Genomic DNA, 14,860 nt, shown 5'->3' on the forward strand with positions numbered 1-14,860 from the left:
AGAAGATCTTCTCCGAGTCGGTGTTGGCCGACACGTTGCCGAAGCCGACGCTGGTCAGGCTGCTCAGGGCGAAGTAGAGCGAGGTGACGTAGCTGCTGCGCATGGACGGGCCGCCGCCCAGCACGGCGCCGGCGCCCGAGGCGTTCCCGTAGGACTGGCTGGCGTTCCACGGCTCCGCCGTCCCGGCCTCCGGCGCCGAGGCGTTCCACTGCGAGGAGCCGTTGGACGGGAGGCCAGTAGAGGGCGCCAGCGTGGAGAGCGAGGACAGGAAGTAGGGCGTGCCCAGGCGCTTGGCCAGCTCGTGGAGCCAACCTGGAGGAAGACAAAGTAAAGAACACAGCTGTTGAACGGAAACAGCTGACTGAGGCAGCCGGTAGCGGGGATGCAGGACCCCGTTATCAGCTCCGGTACTGCATCCTTAAGTAGGGAGGACTATGTGACATATTGATCTCTTTAATATTGTGTCGTACAATTGTTGGTCTTGAGCCTTACATTTTCTGAATTGTTAGTACTGACACACAACGAATGACTTTGCTGTGTTTGTGAATTGTGTCGAGGTTTGCTGCAAATGAATTGCCCTGTGGGATCAATAAAGTTTTCTCAATCTCAGTGATGAATGTTAACAGCTGAGAGCTTTTAGAGTACGGCACTGTTCCCATGCTCACTTCAGTTCAGCTTTATTTATAAAGTACCAATTACAACATGGTCATCTCTGGACACCTCTGAGAAAACCCGACAGATCCACAAGAGCAGCAAGAGACTGAGGGAAGGAAACACTCGCTTTTAACAAGAAGAACCCTGCAGAACCAGGCCCAGAGGAGGAGAACCCTGCAGAACCGGGCCCAGAGGTGGAGAACCCTGCAGAACCAGGCTCAGAGGAGGAGAACCCTGCAGAACCAGGCCCAGAGGAGAACCCTGCAGAACCAGGCCCAGAGGTGGAGAACCCTGCAGAACCAGGCTCAGAGGAGGAGAACCCTGCAGAACCAGACTCAGAGGAGAACCCTGCAGAACCAGGCTCAGAGGAGGAGAACCCTGCAGAACCAGGCTCAGAGGAGGAGAACCCTGCAGAACCAGGCTCAGAGGAGGAGAACCCTGCAGAACCAGGCTCAGAGGAGGAGAACCCTGCAGAACCAGGCTCAGAGGAGAACCCTGCAGAACCAGGCTCAGAGGAGGAGAACCCTGCAGAACCAGGCCCAGAGGAGGAGAACCCTGCAGAACAGGCCCAGAGGAGGAGAACCCTGCAGAACCAGACCCACAGGAGAACCCTGCAGAACCAGGCTCAGAGGAAAACCCTGCAGAACCAGACTCAGAGGAGAACCCTGCAGAACCAGGCTCAGAGGCTCATCAGGCTCATCAGCCGGCGCTCGGTACGGGAAGGAGCTGAGGGTTCGAACCTGTTCTTTAAACAAGCGGTCTGACTGAATCTCGTCTGAGGCGTCTTTAATGCTTCAGCTAATCACCTTCACAACAACGTAACGGCTGCCGGTCAACGTCCTGCCCAGTAGCAGTCAGGACCAGATGGAATGGAACCAGCAACCCGCTGCCTCAGTGCTCAGCATCTCCTGTGTTATTTAGGATGCAGACAAACGGAGCCGTTCTACAGGGGTCAAAGGGCAAACCCTTTAACCCCTTAGTTTATATGCCAGACACACACACACACACACACACACACACACACACACACACACGGTCAACACCTAACCTGAGAACTGAGATAACAGGTGGTCTTTTTCTCTTCAAACAGAACTCTGAACGCCGACAGTTGAATCGGCGTTAAACTCCGAGCCGCCATCTTTGAGAGACGCTCCTGACTGGATGGACTGACACTAGAAACATGGCTTCATTCTCACACATGAAGCATCCTGACTGAAGGACGGCCTCGGTGCAGTAACTGGACACCTGGGTAGTTTTCACACTGGATCCATGAGGCTGGAACCTCTGAGCCTCATGGCTGAAATCTGCTTTTCCTGATGACTTTCCAGCTCTGGTAAATATCACAGGTGTACTTCTTAATTGGTCTGCTGCACAATAAAAGAAAAAAGAAAAACAAACCAGAACACTCGTTAGGCGAGTTTGTATTCAGTCGAACAAGCTTCTTGCAGACCAGATTCTGCTCTCTCTCTCTCTCTCTCTCTGTATTTGCTGTACATATATTGCGTTTGCTGCATTTTCCACATGCAGACATCATGGCGGCGGCAGGTTTCTACGATTCCTCCACACACAGCTGGTGTGTTCAGACTTCACCCGTCCTGCAGACACTCGCTGCATTGACAGCTGCACGACACGAAGCCGAGCCGGAGAGTTTCCCCAACACGTCCGAGGCTGCCTCATTATTTTTAAAAAGCTTCACTGCAGCTCCACATTCCTGTGTGGTAAATAACTACTCTTATTTGTCTATGGCAGCATGTTCTCCCTGTGTGTGTGTGTGTGTGTGTGTGTGTGTGTGTGTGTGTGTGTGTGTGTGAGAGAGAGAGAGGGAGATATTCACCTCCAGGTACTTTTCTCGCACTTTTCCAGCAGTCTGTTGAGGATTTCTGATTCTAAGAGGAACTTTTTGGCCGAAGCGTTGACTTTCTGCCTGACGTGTTCCTCCGACTGAGAGATGATAATTCACTGTGATTCACTTCACAGTGTTAAAGCCGACCGTTCAAACTGAATACAGAAGATGCAGACCATCTGAAAAAAGCTTCCTTTAAACAAAGTGTGTTCTTGACCCGACCTCGTCATGAGAAGCAGCCGCCGAGGCAAGTCGTTAATAAAAACACCACCGCAGCCACGCAGCTGAGACACCAACGGCGAGAAAGGTCTGAGGGAAGAAGGCAAAGAAATGTGAGGTGAGGAAGGATGAATTATTGAGGCACTGGAGTGTGAAATGCAACCGAACCACCGACGGCACAACAAGAGCGATGAATAATACAAGATGGATGCACTCCTCCATTGATCTCTGGATGCACACACTTTGGGACTGATGCTTTGACCCTGTGAGCGTGTGTGTGTGTGTGTGTGTGTGTGTGTGTGTGTGTGTGTGTGAAGAGAGACCGGCCTGCCAGCATAAATCAGCAGGAGTGGCGATGGAGCTGCGAGCAGCAGAACCAGCGACATTAGAGTCTTTAACACCTGAGCAGTTTGCTAATTACTTTGTCATTAGAGGAACTTAACCTCCATCAGCTCCGTCACCGCGGCTCCGCTCGGCTCCGCCCGGCTCCGCCGTGGAGGGAATTCCTGATGCTGCAGGCCGACAACATGACAAAGTCTCGGTAGACGTACATGAATAGACCTGATTTTATTACACGGAATTGTCCGGAAGCATCTTTCCACCCATTCATGTACTTCATCGTGGTTTTATGTAGGGATGCATCGATACTGGCACCAGGTTCGGGTCTGATACAGCACGGACTAGCTGTACTGGTGAAACATCGCCGATGCGACGCGGCGAGCTTCGTTCGTGGAAGTAAACGAGTACAAGTCACCAAAAATGATTCTAGCTCAGAAAATATTGGAATTCCAGGGAAAGAGGAGAAACACCTGGCCTTGGCGTTTGCCTGTAAACAGGAAGAGACGGAGACGAATGACACTATGTGCAACTGACGCTTTAGCATTGAGAAGGTTCTGCTAGCTGCTGATGCTAAGAGCAGCAGGAGCTACAAGCATAGATATATGGCAATAGATAGATGTATGGCTACTAGCATTATCTCCATTGTAACAAACGGCTGTGTTTCCACCGGATCCGAGCAGATCTGCAGATCCATCCCCACCAGATAAATATGCGTTCTTAAGGACCGGCATCCGGTCATATCCGAGGCTTCACGGGTTTGTCATCTTTCATCCAATCCCTGGCGTGTTGGCTGCCGTACGCGGAGAAAATACAGCCGCTACTGGACCACTAGTGACCACAAGTAAAATGCATCCGGAGGAAATACAGCCGTTAATTACAATGAGGCTAATGCTAGTGGTCATATGGCCATATACCTATTCTTGAAGCCGCCGCTGTGCGATGTAATTTCCGCTACGTGGTTCTAACTGTCCAACCTGCTAACAGATTCTCCAGGAAGTCCTGCAGGCCGCCGAGAAGCTCGACCAGTTTAAACGATGAAACTGGGCAAAAACAAGAACATGCACATGTGATTAGCATAATGGCATTGCTAACGGTGCTAGAATATCGACATTGGCACGAGCTTTAGCGGCGCTAGCATCATATATGTGCGACCTGTGTTGTTTTTTTCCGGGATTCTGATTGGCTAGCCTGTCTCAAAGCTCGGGATGCAGGTTTATGTAAATGAGGATTTTTTTTAAACAGAAGGGGGAATAAGTATTTTTTGTACGTAGCAGGCTGTGAGTAAATGTGGCCTGAAAAGCTGCGGCGTGAACGATGCTACTTCGTGTGCAGCAATCTTCCTGCTTTCCTGCAACATTTTAGAGTTCATCTGGAAGTTCGGATGAGAACCACACTCCCTCTGTTCGGGGAGGCGCTGAGGCTGCATCCCAGTTAGGCGTCGGGGCAAAACCCACCTCAGACGGCTGTTTTGAAGGCAGCAGTCGAGCTAACCTGGAGGAGAAACTCGGTGTCTTTGAGTCGATCTCCCCCGTCAACACAGAGCCTGCAGGAGAGCTGGATCGTGGATCGCAGATCGTGGATCGTGGATCGCGGCTCGTGGGCCGACTGGCCAGAAGCGCCTCCAGGGTTCGAACTCACTGAACGACCAGCAGGCTGCGTTTCCTGACTTCCTGCATTTATAAGTGAGAGTCTTTACAGAAAGCAAAGCTGGTTTACTGGCGACTTCCACTGAGTGTGACATCGATTCAAGTAAAGTTTAAGTAAAGTTTGCACCGTCTGCGGACGTCTAAATGTTTTCTCCTGAAATATCCTGTAAACGAGACCTGAAGCTCCGTCCACACTGAAGTCCTGAGTCTGCCGATCGCTGAGACTCAGTACTTCAGTGTGAAAGGTTCTCAGACTCAGGATAGTCTCAGTGGGGGGCAGGAGTGTTGAGCACTGGTCCAAAATCTGACCCTCATTTGACTTTTTTTCATCTGTTCTTTGAAATAATTCATGGCACGCTTCGGTTAGAGCTCCTTGCTTTTCGGTTGATCTCATCAGTTCCTCAACGTGAGGACGAGAATAACGCAGCGTGTCCACGTCTCAGGAATTAATAGTCTGTTCTGCAACAACCTTGGAACAAATAAACAAAACCTCTCAATCTGTCAGTTTAATTCCAGAGCTTCGGCTGTGGCTCGTCGGGAGTCGAGGCATCGTTCACCGCTTGAGCCCTAAATAAATAACATGTACCGGATTTGTTGACGGCGAGCATCATGATTCCTTCGCAGCATCAGCGAAGCCCCATGAATCATGCATGGGCTGGTCTGCATGTTTCCCGAGCGCCTCGTGGTCAAGTGTTACCCATGAATCTTTGAGCCTGTTCACAGCGAGTCGCCGGCCTCGGCTGGATCAGAACCGTCTCCGACCTCGGATCTGCGGATTCCTCCATCAGTCCCTCGACATGAAAGTGAAATCCGGTCTGTGAAGCATCGAGCTCGAGCAGGTGATGCAATATTCATGGCGCTTGTTACGACAGCGTTGGAGGATGTTTCTCTCATCTGCGGCGGATTGATGTCTCACCAGCTGGAGGCGACGGACCCATTTATAGATACATATATGGAGTCGCAGATCACGGGATTCATCCTGCCAACCTCTGTCTCCGCACATAAGAAGCCATTTTCTGAGTCTAAGTATTTCGTTTCCATGTTTTCTTGGTGAATACAGAATAAACCTCTGGAAGTGGAGTTTGTCTGATGAAAATATGAAATCACTTCCTCCTCCGTCCAATCAGAACCCTTCAAAACTCCCTCGTCAGAAAAAGAATTAAATACAGGCTAACCAAAGGGTTTTCCATGAAAAACCATGAATTACTAAACACGAAGCAGAAAACTTTCATGATTTAAGTTTCAAGAATGAATTCCTCTGACGAAGCAACGCAACTGGATAAAAGTCAGTCCTGTTCTCAGAACTCGCTGCAGCTGAAAGTTAGTAATGTACCTGTAGTTTCAAACAGAGGTATTGCTGCGTCCCAACAATGAAACATGATCAAATCAGAGAGGAGAACCTCGGTTACCTTCCACCCACTGAGCTCCTGACTGGACTAAAGCAGCGGCTGAAGCTCAGCTCCTCCTCCTCAAGTCAAATTCAGCAGCACCTCCTGAACAGAAGTCACGCTGGAGATCCTGGAAGCCTCCGGGGGGCCGAAGCTCCTCGAGCCATGATTCAAAAAGCTGTAACATCCTTATCTTTCTCTGTGTGTCTGGTCCAGAGAGCACAGCTGCAGCCTGACGGCGGGCCGTGGGGACCGCCGTCGGTCCGCCGCCTTGAATTATTGATATCCCTGCAAACAAGGAGAGCAGCTGCAGCCGGAGCCAGGCGGCTGAGTGACAGGCAACAGCTGATATCTGACTTCACCTCAAGAACAGACTGCAGGCCTGCTGAACGGCCGCCGACCGAGGGGCCGCCGAAAACAGGCGACCCCGGTGTTACCGACTGTCTGCCAGGATGTGGACAATGACAGGCGGAGACAGGCGGAGACAGGCGGGCTGCTGCCAATCAGCGGGAGAGCGACCGAGAGGCAGGATGCAGCAGAGCAGGGCAGACATTCTGCCTCCAGAACAGGACCGCTTCATTTGGCACGGCGCCCTGAACAACACCAACGATTCCCCCCCGCCAAAAAAATCCGAGAGTCACGCCGGGCTCACACCGGATCTGGTCCGGCTCCGGTCCGGACACCGCAACTTATCAGTAGTCATTCAAATCAATATGGCGGCTCACAGCCGCCACGGTGCGGCTCCGGCGCCACTCAGGAGCCCGTCCGGCAGTTCGGAAACTTTCGGGACGGACTGCAGTTTTCCGGACGCCGGAGCACTGCCACGTCAAGCAAAAGCAAGCTGCCGCAAAAGCAAGTCGGGTGCCGGAAGGAAAACAGATACATGTTCCAAAATAAGTGATTTCAAAATAAATCTGTGGCGTGTTTTGCCTTAACAGTCTTTTTTTTTTGTTTTCTTCTGGTAGAATACAGAACAAACAACGTGATCTACTCATTATGCGCATTAGCAGAATGAACTATTGTAGGAAAGTCAAACGACTCCAAAACTCTATGACTGGAGCGGCTCCGTGTTGCCAGATTGGGCGGGTTTCTGCAGAATCAGGCTTCTTCTGAACACGTCAGACGGGTTGATGAAATGATTGTGACGTGTTTTTTTTTTTTATTATGCAAACAAGGGCTTTATGGGTTTAACGTGCATTTTCCACAGAGATGGAGTTTTGTGCTGCTTTTGTTTGAGCTGGACTGTTTTACAAAGTTTTTTCTGTTACAAACTGACCGCGCCCCCCATCAGAGGGGGGAACAGCTATGTGGCCCTCACAGGAAAGAGTTTGGTCATGCCTGGTCCACAGTCTCCAGAACAGCGTCACTTCATTCATTTTTAACTTCATTCATTCATTTGCTTGCTTTTACAATAAAAGTTACAATAAAAATTTTATTATTAAATTCTGTTATTGAGGTTAGATTTTTTCTTGAAGTTGGTTTCTCATTGGGAAGTGAATAACAGCGTAATCTCAACAAAGCTGCGTCTGTTGATCAGAATCCGTCCTGCAGAAAAATCAGGGCACACCCTTGAAGCTGCGCTTTGCGTATCGAGCTCATTACATCTGCTTTATGCTGGACGCGTCTCTGAAGCACAAGGAAACATCCCAGTGTGTTTTTACGGGTTTTCACGTTTCCGTGCCGTCGGGGCTGAAGTGGATCCAGATAACGTCTCATTTCTTGTGCATCTGGGAAACCCTGCACCTATTTCCTGAGGACAGAGTCTGCAGCTTCGTTCAGAAGAGCGTGGTTGTCTGTTGGAGCTGCTTCACACCGACGCTGCATTTAAACACACTGAGAAACGGCAGCACAAACACTGGAAATGGGCTACAGAGCTGCTTCTGGCGGACGTTTCCCAACACGCACACTCCTGAGATTAAATTTAGATCGGATGAGAACAGTTTACTGCAACAGCCAAATGAAAACTTGAATTTTGGTTTTTGTTTTTCCCCACAGGGTCAGCGCACTGGATCTCACCAGTAAAACTAAAAGGATTAAAAAAACAGTGAAGCACAGGTGAAGTGTTTAGAACAGAAATCCAAGCTCAGTGTCACCTTCTGGTTGGCAGAGACTCGCAGTATGAGAGAGTTATGGATGTAGAGCAGGGGTGTTAAACATAAAGCCCGTGGGCCAAAGGCAGTCAGCAAGAGGCTCCAATCCGGCCCGACGAGCCGCAAAACAAGACTTCAAGAAAACACTACAGCTTTCTGAAGAGCAGCAGACACGACGCAGCCGTCAGCTGAGCTGAAGCGTCGGCAGCGCTGGCGTGAGCGCTAGCTAACTAGCATTAGCCTCAAAGCCAAGCTGCCAGAGGGAGTTTGGAAAAACAGCCTACAGGAGGACTCTCTGGGTCATTTCGCTGGATTTTGCAACAGAAGGTTTCGTTAAAATTGGCTAAAAAACGTTGGAGTTTAAATTCCAAGGTTATTTTGGCAGGACTTTACCGGGCCGGGCCACTGTCCACGTCCAACGTGAAGCTGGATAAACTGGGTTAGGAGACAAATGGACACTTTAAGGCAGGCCGAGACAAAACAAGCTTCACTTCTTCACCTCCTGTTTGCACTTCGGCACGTCACCACACGGTTCATTCTGGACAATATGAAACTCGATGGATGAATGGAGCTGATGACTGAAAGGGATTAAATGAGCTGAATGAAACTAATTAACCCCCCACCCCCCAAAAGAAAAAAAAAAAAAAACACAAACTGGAAGAAGAAAGGGGGAAAAGAGGCTCATCAGTTGAATTCAGCCCAAACCGAAAGAACCATGTTTCCACTCCAGCTGCAATCAGCTGCGTGGTGCTGGAACGGCTCTCGGAGCGAACTCACCGATGTCCCAGGATCCGGGGCTCTCGATCTCCCGGCGGCCGATGAAGTACCAGACGCAGGCCATCCAGTGGGCCAGCAGGGCGAACATGGACATGAGCAGCGTCAGCACCACGGCGCTGTACTGCGAGTAGCGCTCCAGCTTCTGCAGCAGGCGCAGCAGGCGCAGCAGCCGCACCGTCTTCAGCAGGTGGACGCCGAAGTACTGCAGGGGGACATCCAGACGAGACAGGAGTTGGCATTAAAAAAAACATCCTGACTATTTTCTGACAACCAGAGGAAACAAGCCGCTGGATGAGTGATTTCAGGGTTAAACCCATTAGTCTCACACCGACGTGCCGACAGACGGTGGAACGCCAGCGGAACAGGCTGAAGGAGGAGCGTACGGACGGAGCGTTCTCGCAGTGCTGGTGGACTGACTACGGATCCGGTGTGTCTGGTCTCTAAAACCCCGGACCGAGGTCTCACAGGAGCCGCGGTGACGGAGGGATGAGGTTCGTTACGTAGCGACGACGCTCTGCTCTGCAGTTCAGTCTGATCTGGTTTACAGGAGGACTGATCTCATAAAGGAGGTGTTTTCACTCTCCTCCTCTCTGCTCTCAGCTGGCCTCCTGAAGCCTTCAGCTCCTCATCCTCCACCCTGATCCCGGTCTGGAGGACGAACAGAGCGAGGCGCCGGGCTGAGGCGGACACGTGGAAGCGGCCCTGACCTATGACCTCTCCAGCGCCTGCAGCCGGACGCTCGCCTCTGGAACCCCGCCGGGCGCCACGGGAGCATCCTGCTGATGGTCATCACACCTTACAACACTAATCCAATTAAACCTGCGACCTGCTCACAGGATAAAGTGACTCATTTCATTAATTGATCTATTCTTCTTCAATAAATCCTGATCATTTGTCTTTGGAATGTTCTGATCGTAATTTTCAGAAATCAACATTCCTGCTGTTGATAGAGATTAAAAAAACAGTTAATTTATTCCTCTTTGAATAGAAATGCTGTGAATGAGATCCTAACAGTCCAGCTAAATATTAATTTTGTATGAAGTACTGTAATTCATGTATGAGCGTCTTTTGAGATTTCCAGAGCCGGTACTCAGATTAACGAGACGCTGGGTTATGCAGCGGCGTCACGTTTGCCTGACGAACGCCGCTTCGGTTGAAATGCTGATCTAATGTAACCACATGGGAGCTGGTGGCGGCGCGATGCATCCGGCGGACCGAGAGCAGACTCACCACGCTGACGTTGAAGGCGTACAGCAGGTCGAAGGGCAGCGCGGCGATCAGGTCCACGAACAGCCAGGTGGTGACGTAGTGGACGCAGATGGAGCGGGCGTCGTACACCACCTGGCCCGACGTGCTCACGAAGGTGGTCCGGAAGTTCAGCACGATGTCCTGCAGGGGAGTCAGCGGCAGGGCGGTTACAGACGCACCTCATGGAGACACCAGGTTCGATCCCAGAGGGCCAAACTGGGACCAGTCAGTTCAGTTCAGTTCAGTTTCTACAGCTCCAGGTACAACAATCAATTCAAAAGGACTTTAACAGAAAAACCAGCAATTCAACAGCAATTAGAGGAGACTGTGGACAGAAAAAAACAACTTTCTTTTAACAAGGAGAAACCTGCAGAACCAGACTCAGAGGAGACGTTCTGCTGTTCCGGTCGGGGTTAGAAGGAGACGAGAGCTGCAGCCATCATGTGAATTTCTGAGGATTTCTTTCAGCTAATTTAAAGAAAAGGACTAACTACTTGTTTATCTTGTAGTAAACACAGCAATTCAGCCATTTATCAGTCGTCTCAGTGTTCAGATGGTTTAATTTTGATCACATTTTTACCAGTGAAGCAGTAACTAATTTTGAAAAATTGGCTCGAGGGTCACAAAAATCACACAAAGCCCACGAGCTGCCAGGAGGCCATGTCTGACCTCCAGTCCTGCAATGACTGGAGGCGAAGTGAGACTTCTGAGGCTATGAAGATGCTACTTTGGCCTCGGGGTCCAGGACCCCCCTCTGGGTTCAGGAGCAGCAGAGGTCACCGGATCCTCCTGGTTCGCGGCCCCGGTCTGCCGGCCGCGTCGGCGCTGGGTTCATGGTTTATTTCATCATTTGCAGAGATGCCTGAGTGAAAGGTTTGAATCCGGCGTTGTTGCTGAGGAAACGCGCTGATAATGAGGCAGTCCGTCATCAGGGGCAGGATCCGGACTGACAGCGGTCGGACATTAAGCGGCGGGCGGCTCGGCTAATTTCATTGCAAAACTTCACTGATGGACACGATTCACTGTTTTTCCATTAAACCAAATTGTCCGTTGAGGAGCGCCCGGACGAGTGGGCCGCGGCCCGGCGAACGAGGCGGAGGTGGGAGGAGTCGCTGTTTGCTTGGAAATGAGGAGTAATGGAGCCCGGAATGGCTCACTTCCTTTTACTGCTGCATGCATCATTAAAACATCAAGAAAACTTTGATTCAGCAGATGACTTCCTATCAGTGGGAGTTAATGAAATAACAGAGTTTCTCCTCTCCAGACTTACTCTGCAGTTTGAATCGTCTCAGGATGTCGCAACATTCACAAGCCTCCATTTCCACTTCCACCCTTCAAACACGAAAGGTTCAGAGGGAAGATCCGCCAACAGCTCGGAACAGGCTGCTAATCCTGTGAAAACCACGTGAGGCGCCGCGTCAGGGAGACCAGAGGGGTTCCCTGGTTCCCTGGTTCCCTGGTTCCCTGTTCCTGGTTCCTGGTTCCCTGGTTCCCTGCTTCCCTTCTCCTAGCACATCTCCACGATCAAAGCTCCGCCTCCCACAGCCTCATCTGGACCAGACAAACCTTTCTACGACTAAACGAGGGAAATCAGGAGAATTCCTCCTGTTACTAGTCAGGACAGTTTAAATGAAAAACGCTTTTCCACCGAAAACAGGAAACTTTCTTGGTGTTTTGGTGACGTTCACATGACAACGGTGCTCAGAGCCACTGAAGATGCAACTTTATCAAAACGCTCTGCCTTGTCTCCATGGAAACGGGGAAAACGTAGATTGTTCTCTGTGAATCTGAAGCTTCATGTTCGACTGTTTCTGAACCACAACGATTTATTGAACTTTTACAATAAAAGACACATTTTGTCTGGAAATGATGGATAAATCACGCTTTTATAAACGATCTTCCCACAGAATGCAGTGAAGTTGAGATACAAATGTATGCAGATGACACTGTTGTTTACGTGCATGGAAAAGATGCCACCAGTGTGGCTAAGAAATTAACTGATGTTATGGGAAACATCACAAAGTGGCTCATTGAAGCTTCACTCACACTGAATTTAAATAAAAGCGTGGCAATGTATTTTACTAAAACCTGATGGCTGAAAAATCTTCCCAAGCAGCCACGTAAACAACAGTCAAATCAAAGTAGTAGAGGAGTTCAGATATCTAGGCTTCATTTTGGACCCAACATTTAGCTTTAAAAAACATATTAAAAAGGTCTGTCAGTTTTTAGATATATCAGCGATACATTGACCCATGATGCAGCAAAAATATACCTCGATGCGATGATTTCTCTCATATCAACTATTGTATTTCTTGCTGGTCACAGACAAGTGAAACAACATTGAAAACTTTAAAATCTTTGTATAATTAAGCTGCAAAAGTGCTTGATAAAAAGCCAATTAGACATCATCACTGTCAGATCTTTGAGAAACACAAAATGTTAAACTTTGATAACCTAATTGTGTTTCTAATGTGCGATTGATTTTTAAAATTGTGAACAACTGTGCACCTCCACCACTGAAAAAATGTGTCCAACTTTGCTCAGAGGTGACGACCAGGATTCCTAGGTCCACAAGCCACAGTAACTGCAGACTGCCTTCTCGCGACTCTCCATTCTCACGATGGGCCTTCTCTATAAAGGGATTGAAACAATGGAACAAACTCCCAGAAGCACTGAACTATCAAAAGGCTTGAGAAACTTCTCTTGCAGCATCAGAGAAAAGTGTATTGAGAAGCAGCGGTGTTGCCATTGAAATGTGATTGTAATTTATTGTTTTAATGTTTAATGTCTTCTAATTTAGGGTGTAATTGTGTGACTGATTGGGATTGAGTGACGTGTAAGTCTGATTGTAGAGCTCTGTGATTATAGCGCTTTTTATGTTTTAGAATTACCTGCTCAGGGACTACAGATGGAAATTAGCCAAGGCTGAATCTGGCGTGAAGCATCTTTAAATAATGTTTTTCTCACACTGTCCCCTGTGAAATAAACCAATAAACTAAACTAAATTCTTTAATTTTGAAATCTATTGAGTATTTTATGGATGTTTATTTGTTATGTTTCTGTTTAAAAGATTATTTCTTTTCTGATGTTTATCTCAAACTGAAGCTTTAAAAAGCAGCAGAAGCAGAGGTTAGCTGGACTGGATTCACTCAAACTTTAATGATCTTTTCAATCATTATTTTTTAAAATAAGGGATGTTATAATAAGAGCTTTTCCTGATCCAAACACATTTGCGTTCAGGGTCCACATAGTGGCCACCATCTCCATGATCTCTCTCTTTACCCACAGTGCACCTGTGAGGTTTTCTGAATGAAGCTCAGATGAACGCGAGCGGCAGGAAGCGGCGTCCGGCCGAGCCTCACCCAGGATGAAGAGGATCTCCACCAGGATGTCGCTGACGCTGGGCGGGCTGCGCAGGGCGCCGGGGGGGCCCTCGTCCCGCGCCCAGCCGCCACGCTGAAGCACACGTTGTAGTGGCACGGTGACGGCCACGTAGAAGGTGGCCAGCAGGATCAGCCAGTCCCAGCCCGCCTTGAAGGTCCCGTAGTGCAGCAGGATGAAGCGCGACTTCTGGATGGCGGCCACCTTGTACTCCGGGATCGGAGGCTTCTCGCCAAACATGTTCTACCAGGGCAGCAGGGACAAGGAACTTTTAATTTTCTCAAACTTCAGATTCACAATACAAACCAAATGACTGAGTTAGTGTTAAACCTGCAGCAGGTTCCTTCAAGAAAGTTCAGCTCACCTTTAAACGGACTAAAGAGCAGACATGGAGACGACAGACAAGCTAGATAAACAAGACGACAAGACGAGATAAACACAGTTCACACACTCAGATGTAATTAGTCCTGGACGATTTCGATCAGGACAGACGGCGGAGAGCGCCGCACTGCTGCAGCTCCAGAGAGGCGCTGGAGTGTGTTTTCAAGCACTCTCACTGCACCGCAGTGTGTCTGAATCTCAGTAAAATGATTACAGTTCCCCGTCTGGATGCTCAAAACCAGCCGGAAGAAAAACTGTGTCGCTCATTTTAAAGTGTTTTTTTTTTTTTTTCTTTTTTGTTAACCCCAAAAAAGTTTGAATCCAGAGCTGGAAAGAAGAGATCAGAAAATGAGGTCAAACACTTCTGGGAACAGTTTGTCTCCGAGCTCCGTGGATTCTGAGGAGAGAGGAAATAAAATGCTGAGGACTGAGCTTTCAGCTAAACACTGTTCTGATTTCACCAATATTTTATCAGGGAAAATATTCATATTATATACAGTATATGACTTTACTATTATTATATTTCTAATATATATTCTAAGACTTTCACCTTGGAGAAATTCATCAGTTTTAAAATCCTTACTTGACAATGATGTTAATGAAGGCCAAAAACTGCTCTGACCTTCTTTTTTCTTGCATATTTAAAATAATGACCCTAAAAAGGCAGGCTGGGCGGTGCTCGTGCACGCCCTGAGTGGTGCTCGTGCACGCCCTCACAAGAAGGAACTGCAGAGCGTGCATGTTTCTGCCGTCGGCTGAAGGGGAAGTGACGTTTTGGCGTCCTTGGCGCCGTCTGAGAGTTGCCGCTCACACACCACTCCAACAGTTTGAACTTCGTAACTCGTTTTTTAACCAGTCTGGCGCTCAGACCTGTCCAGGTCATGTGACTCAGGT

General features: G+C 48.9%; 1 protein-coding gene across 1 annotated transcript in view; it reads right to left on the minus strand.

Moving 5' to 3' along the window:
• Positions 1-14,860, minus strand: part of kcnh3 (potassium voltage-gated channel, subfamily H (eag-related), member 3) — a 51,736-nt gene that overhangs the window by 24,644 nt on the left and 12,232 nt on the right. The window contains 5 exon segments of the mRNA XM_030112135.1: positions 2-312; positions 8,957-9,158; positions 10,187-10,345; positions 13,206-13,209; positions 13,572-13,828. Coding sequence (XP_029967995.1) covers positions 2-312; positions 8,957-9,158; positions 10,187-10,345; positions 13,206-13,209; positions 13,572-13,828 — 933 coding nt within the window.

Source organism: Salarias fasciatus, chromosome 16 (assembly GCF_902148845.1).
Source record: "Salarias fasciatus chromosome 16, fSalaFa1.1, whole genome shotgun sequence".
Taxonomy (NCBI): domain Eukaryota; kingdom Metazoa; phylum Chordata; class Actinopteri; order Blenniiformes; family Blenniidae; genus Salarias; species Salarias fasciatus.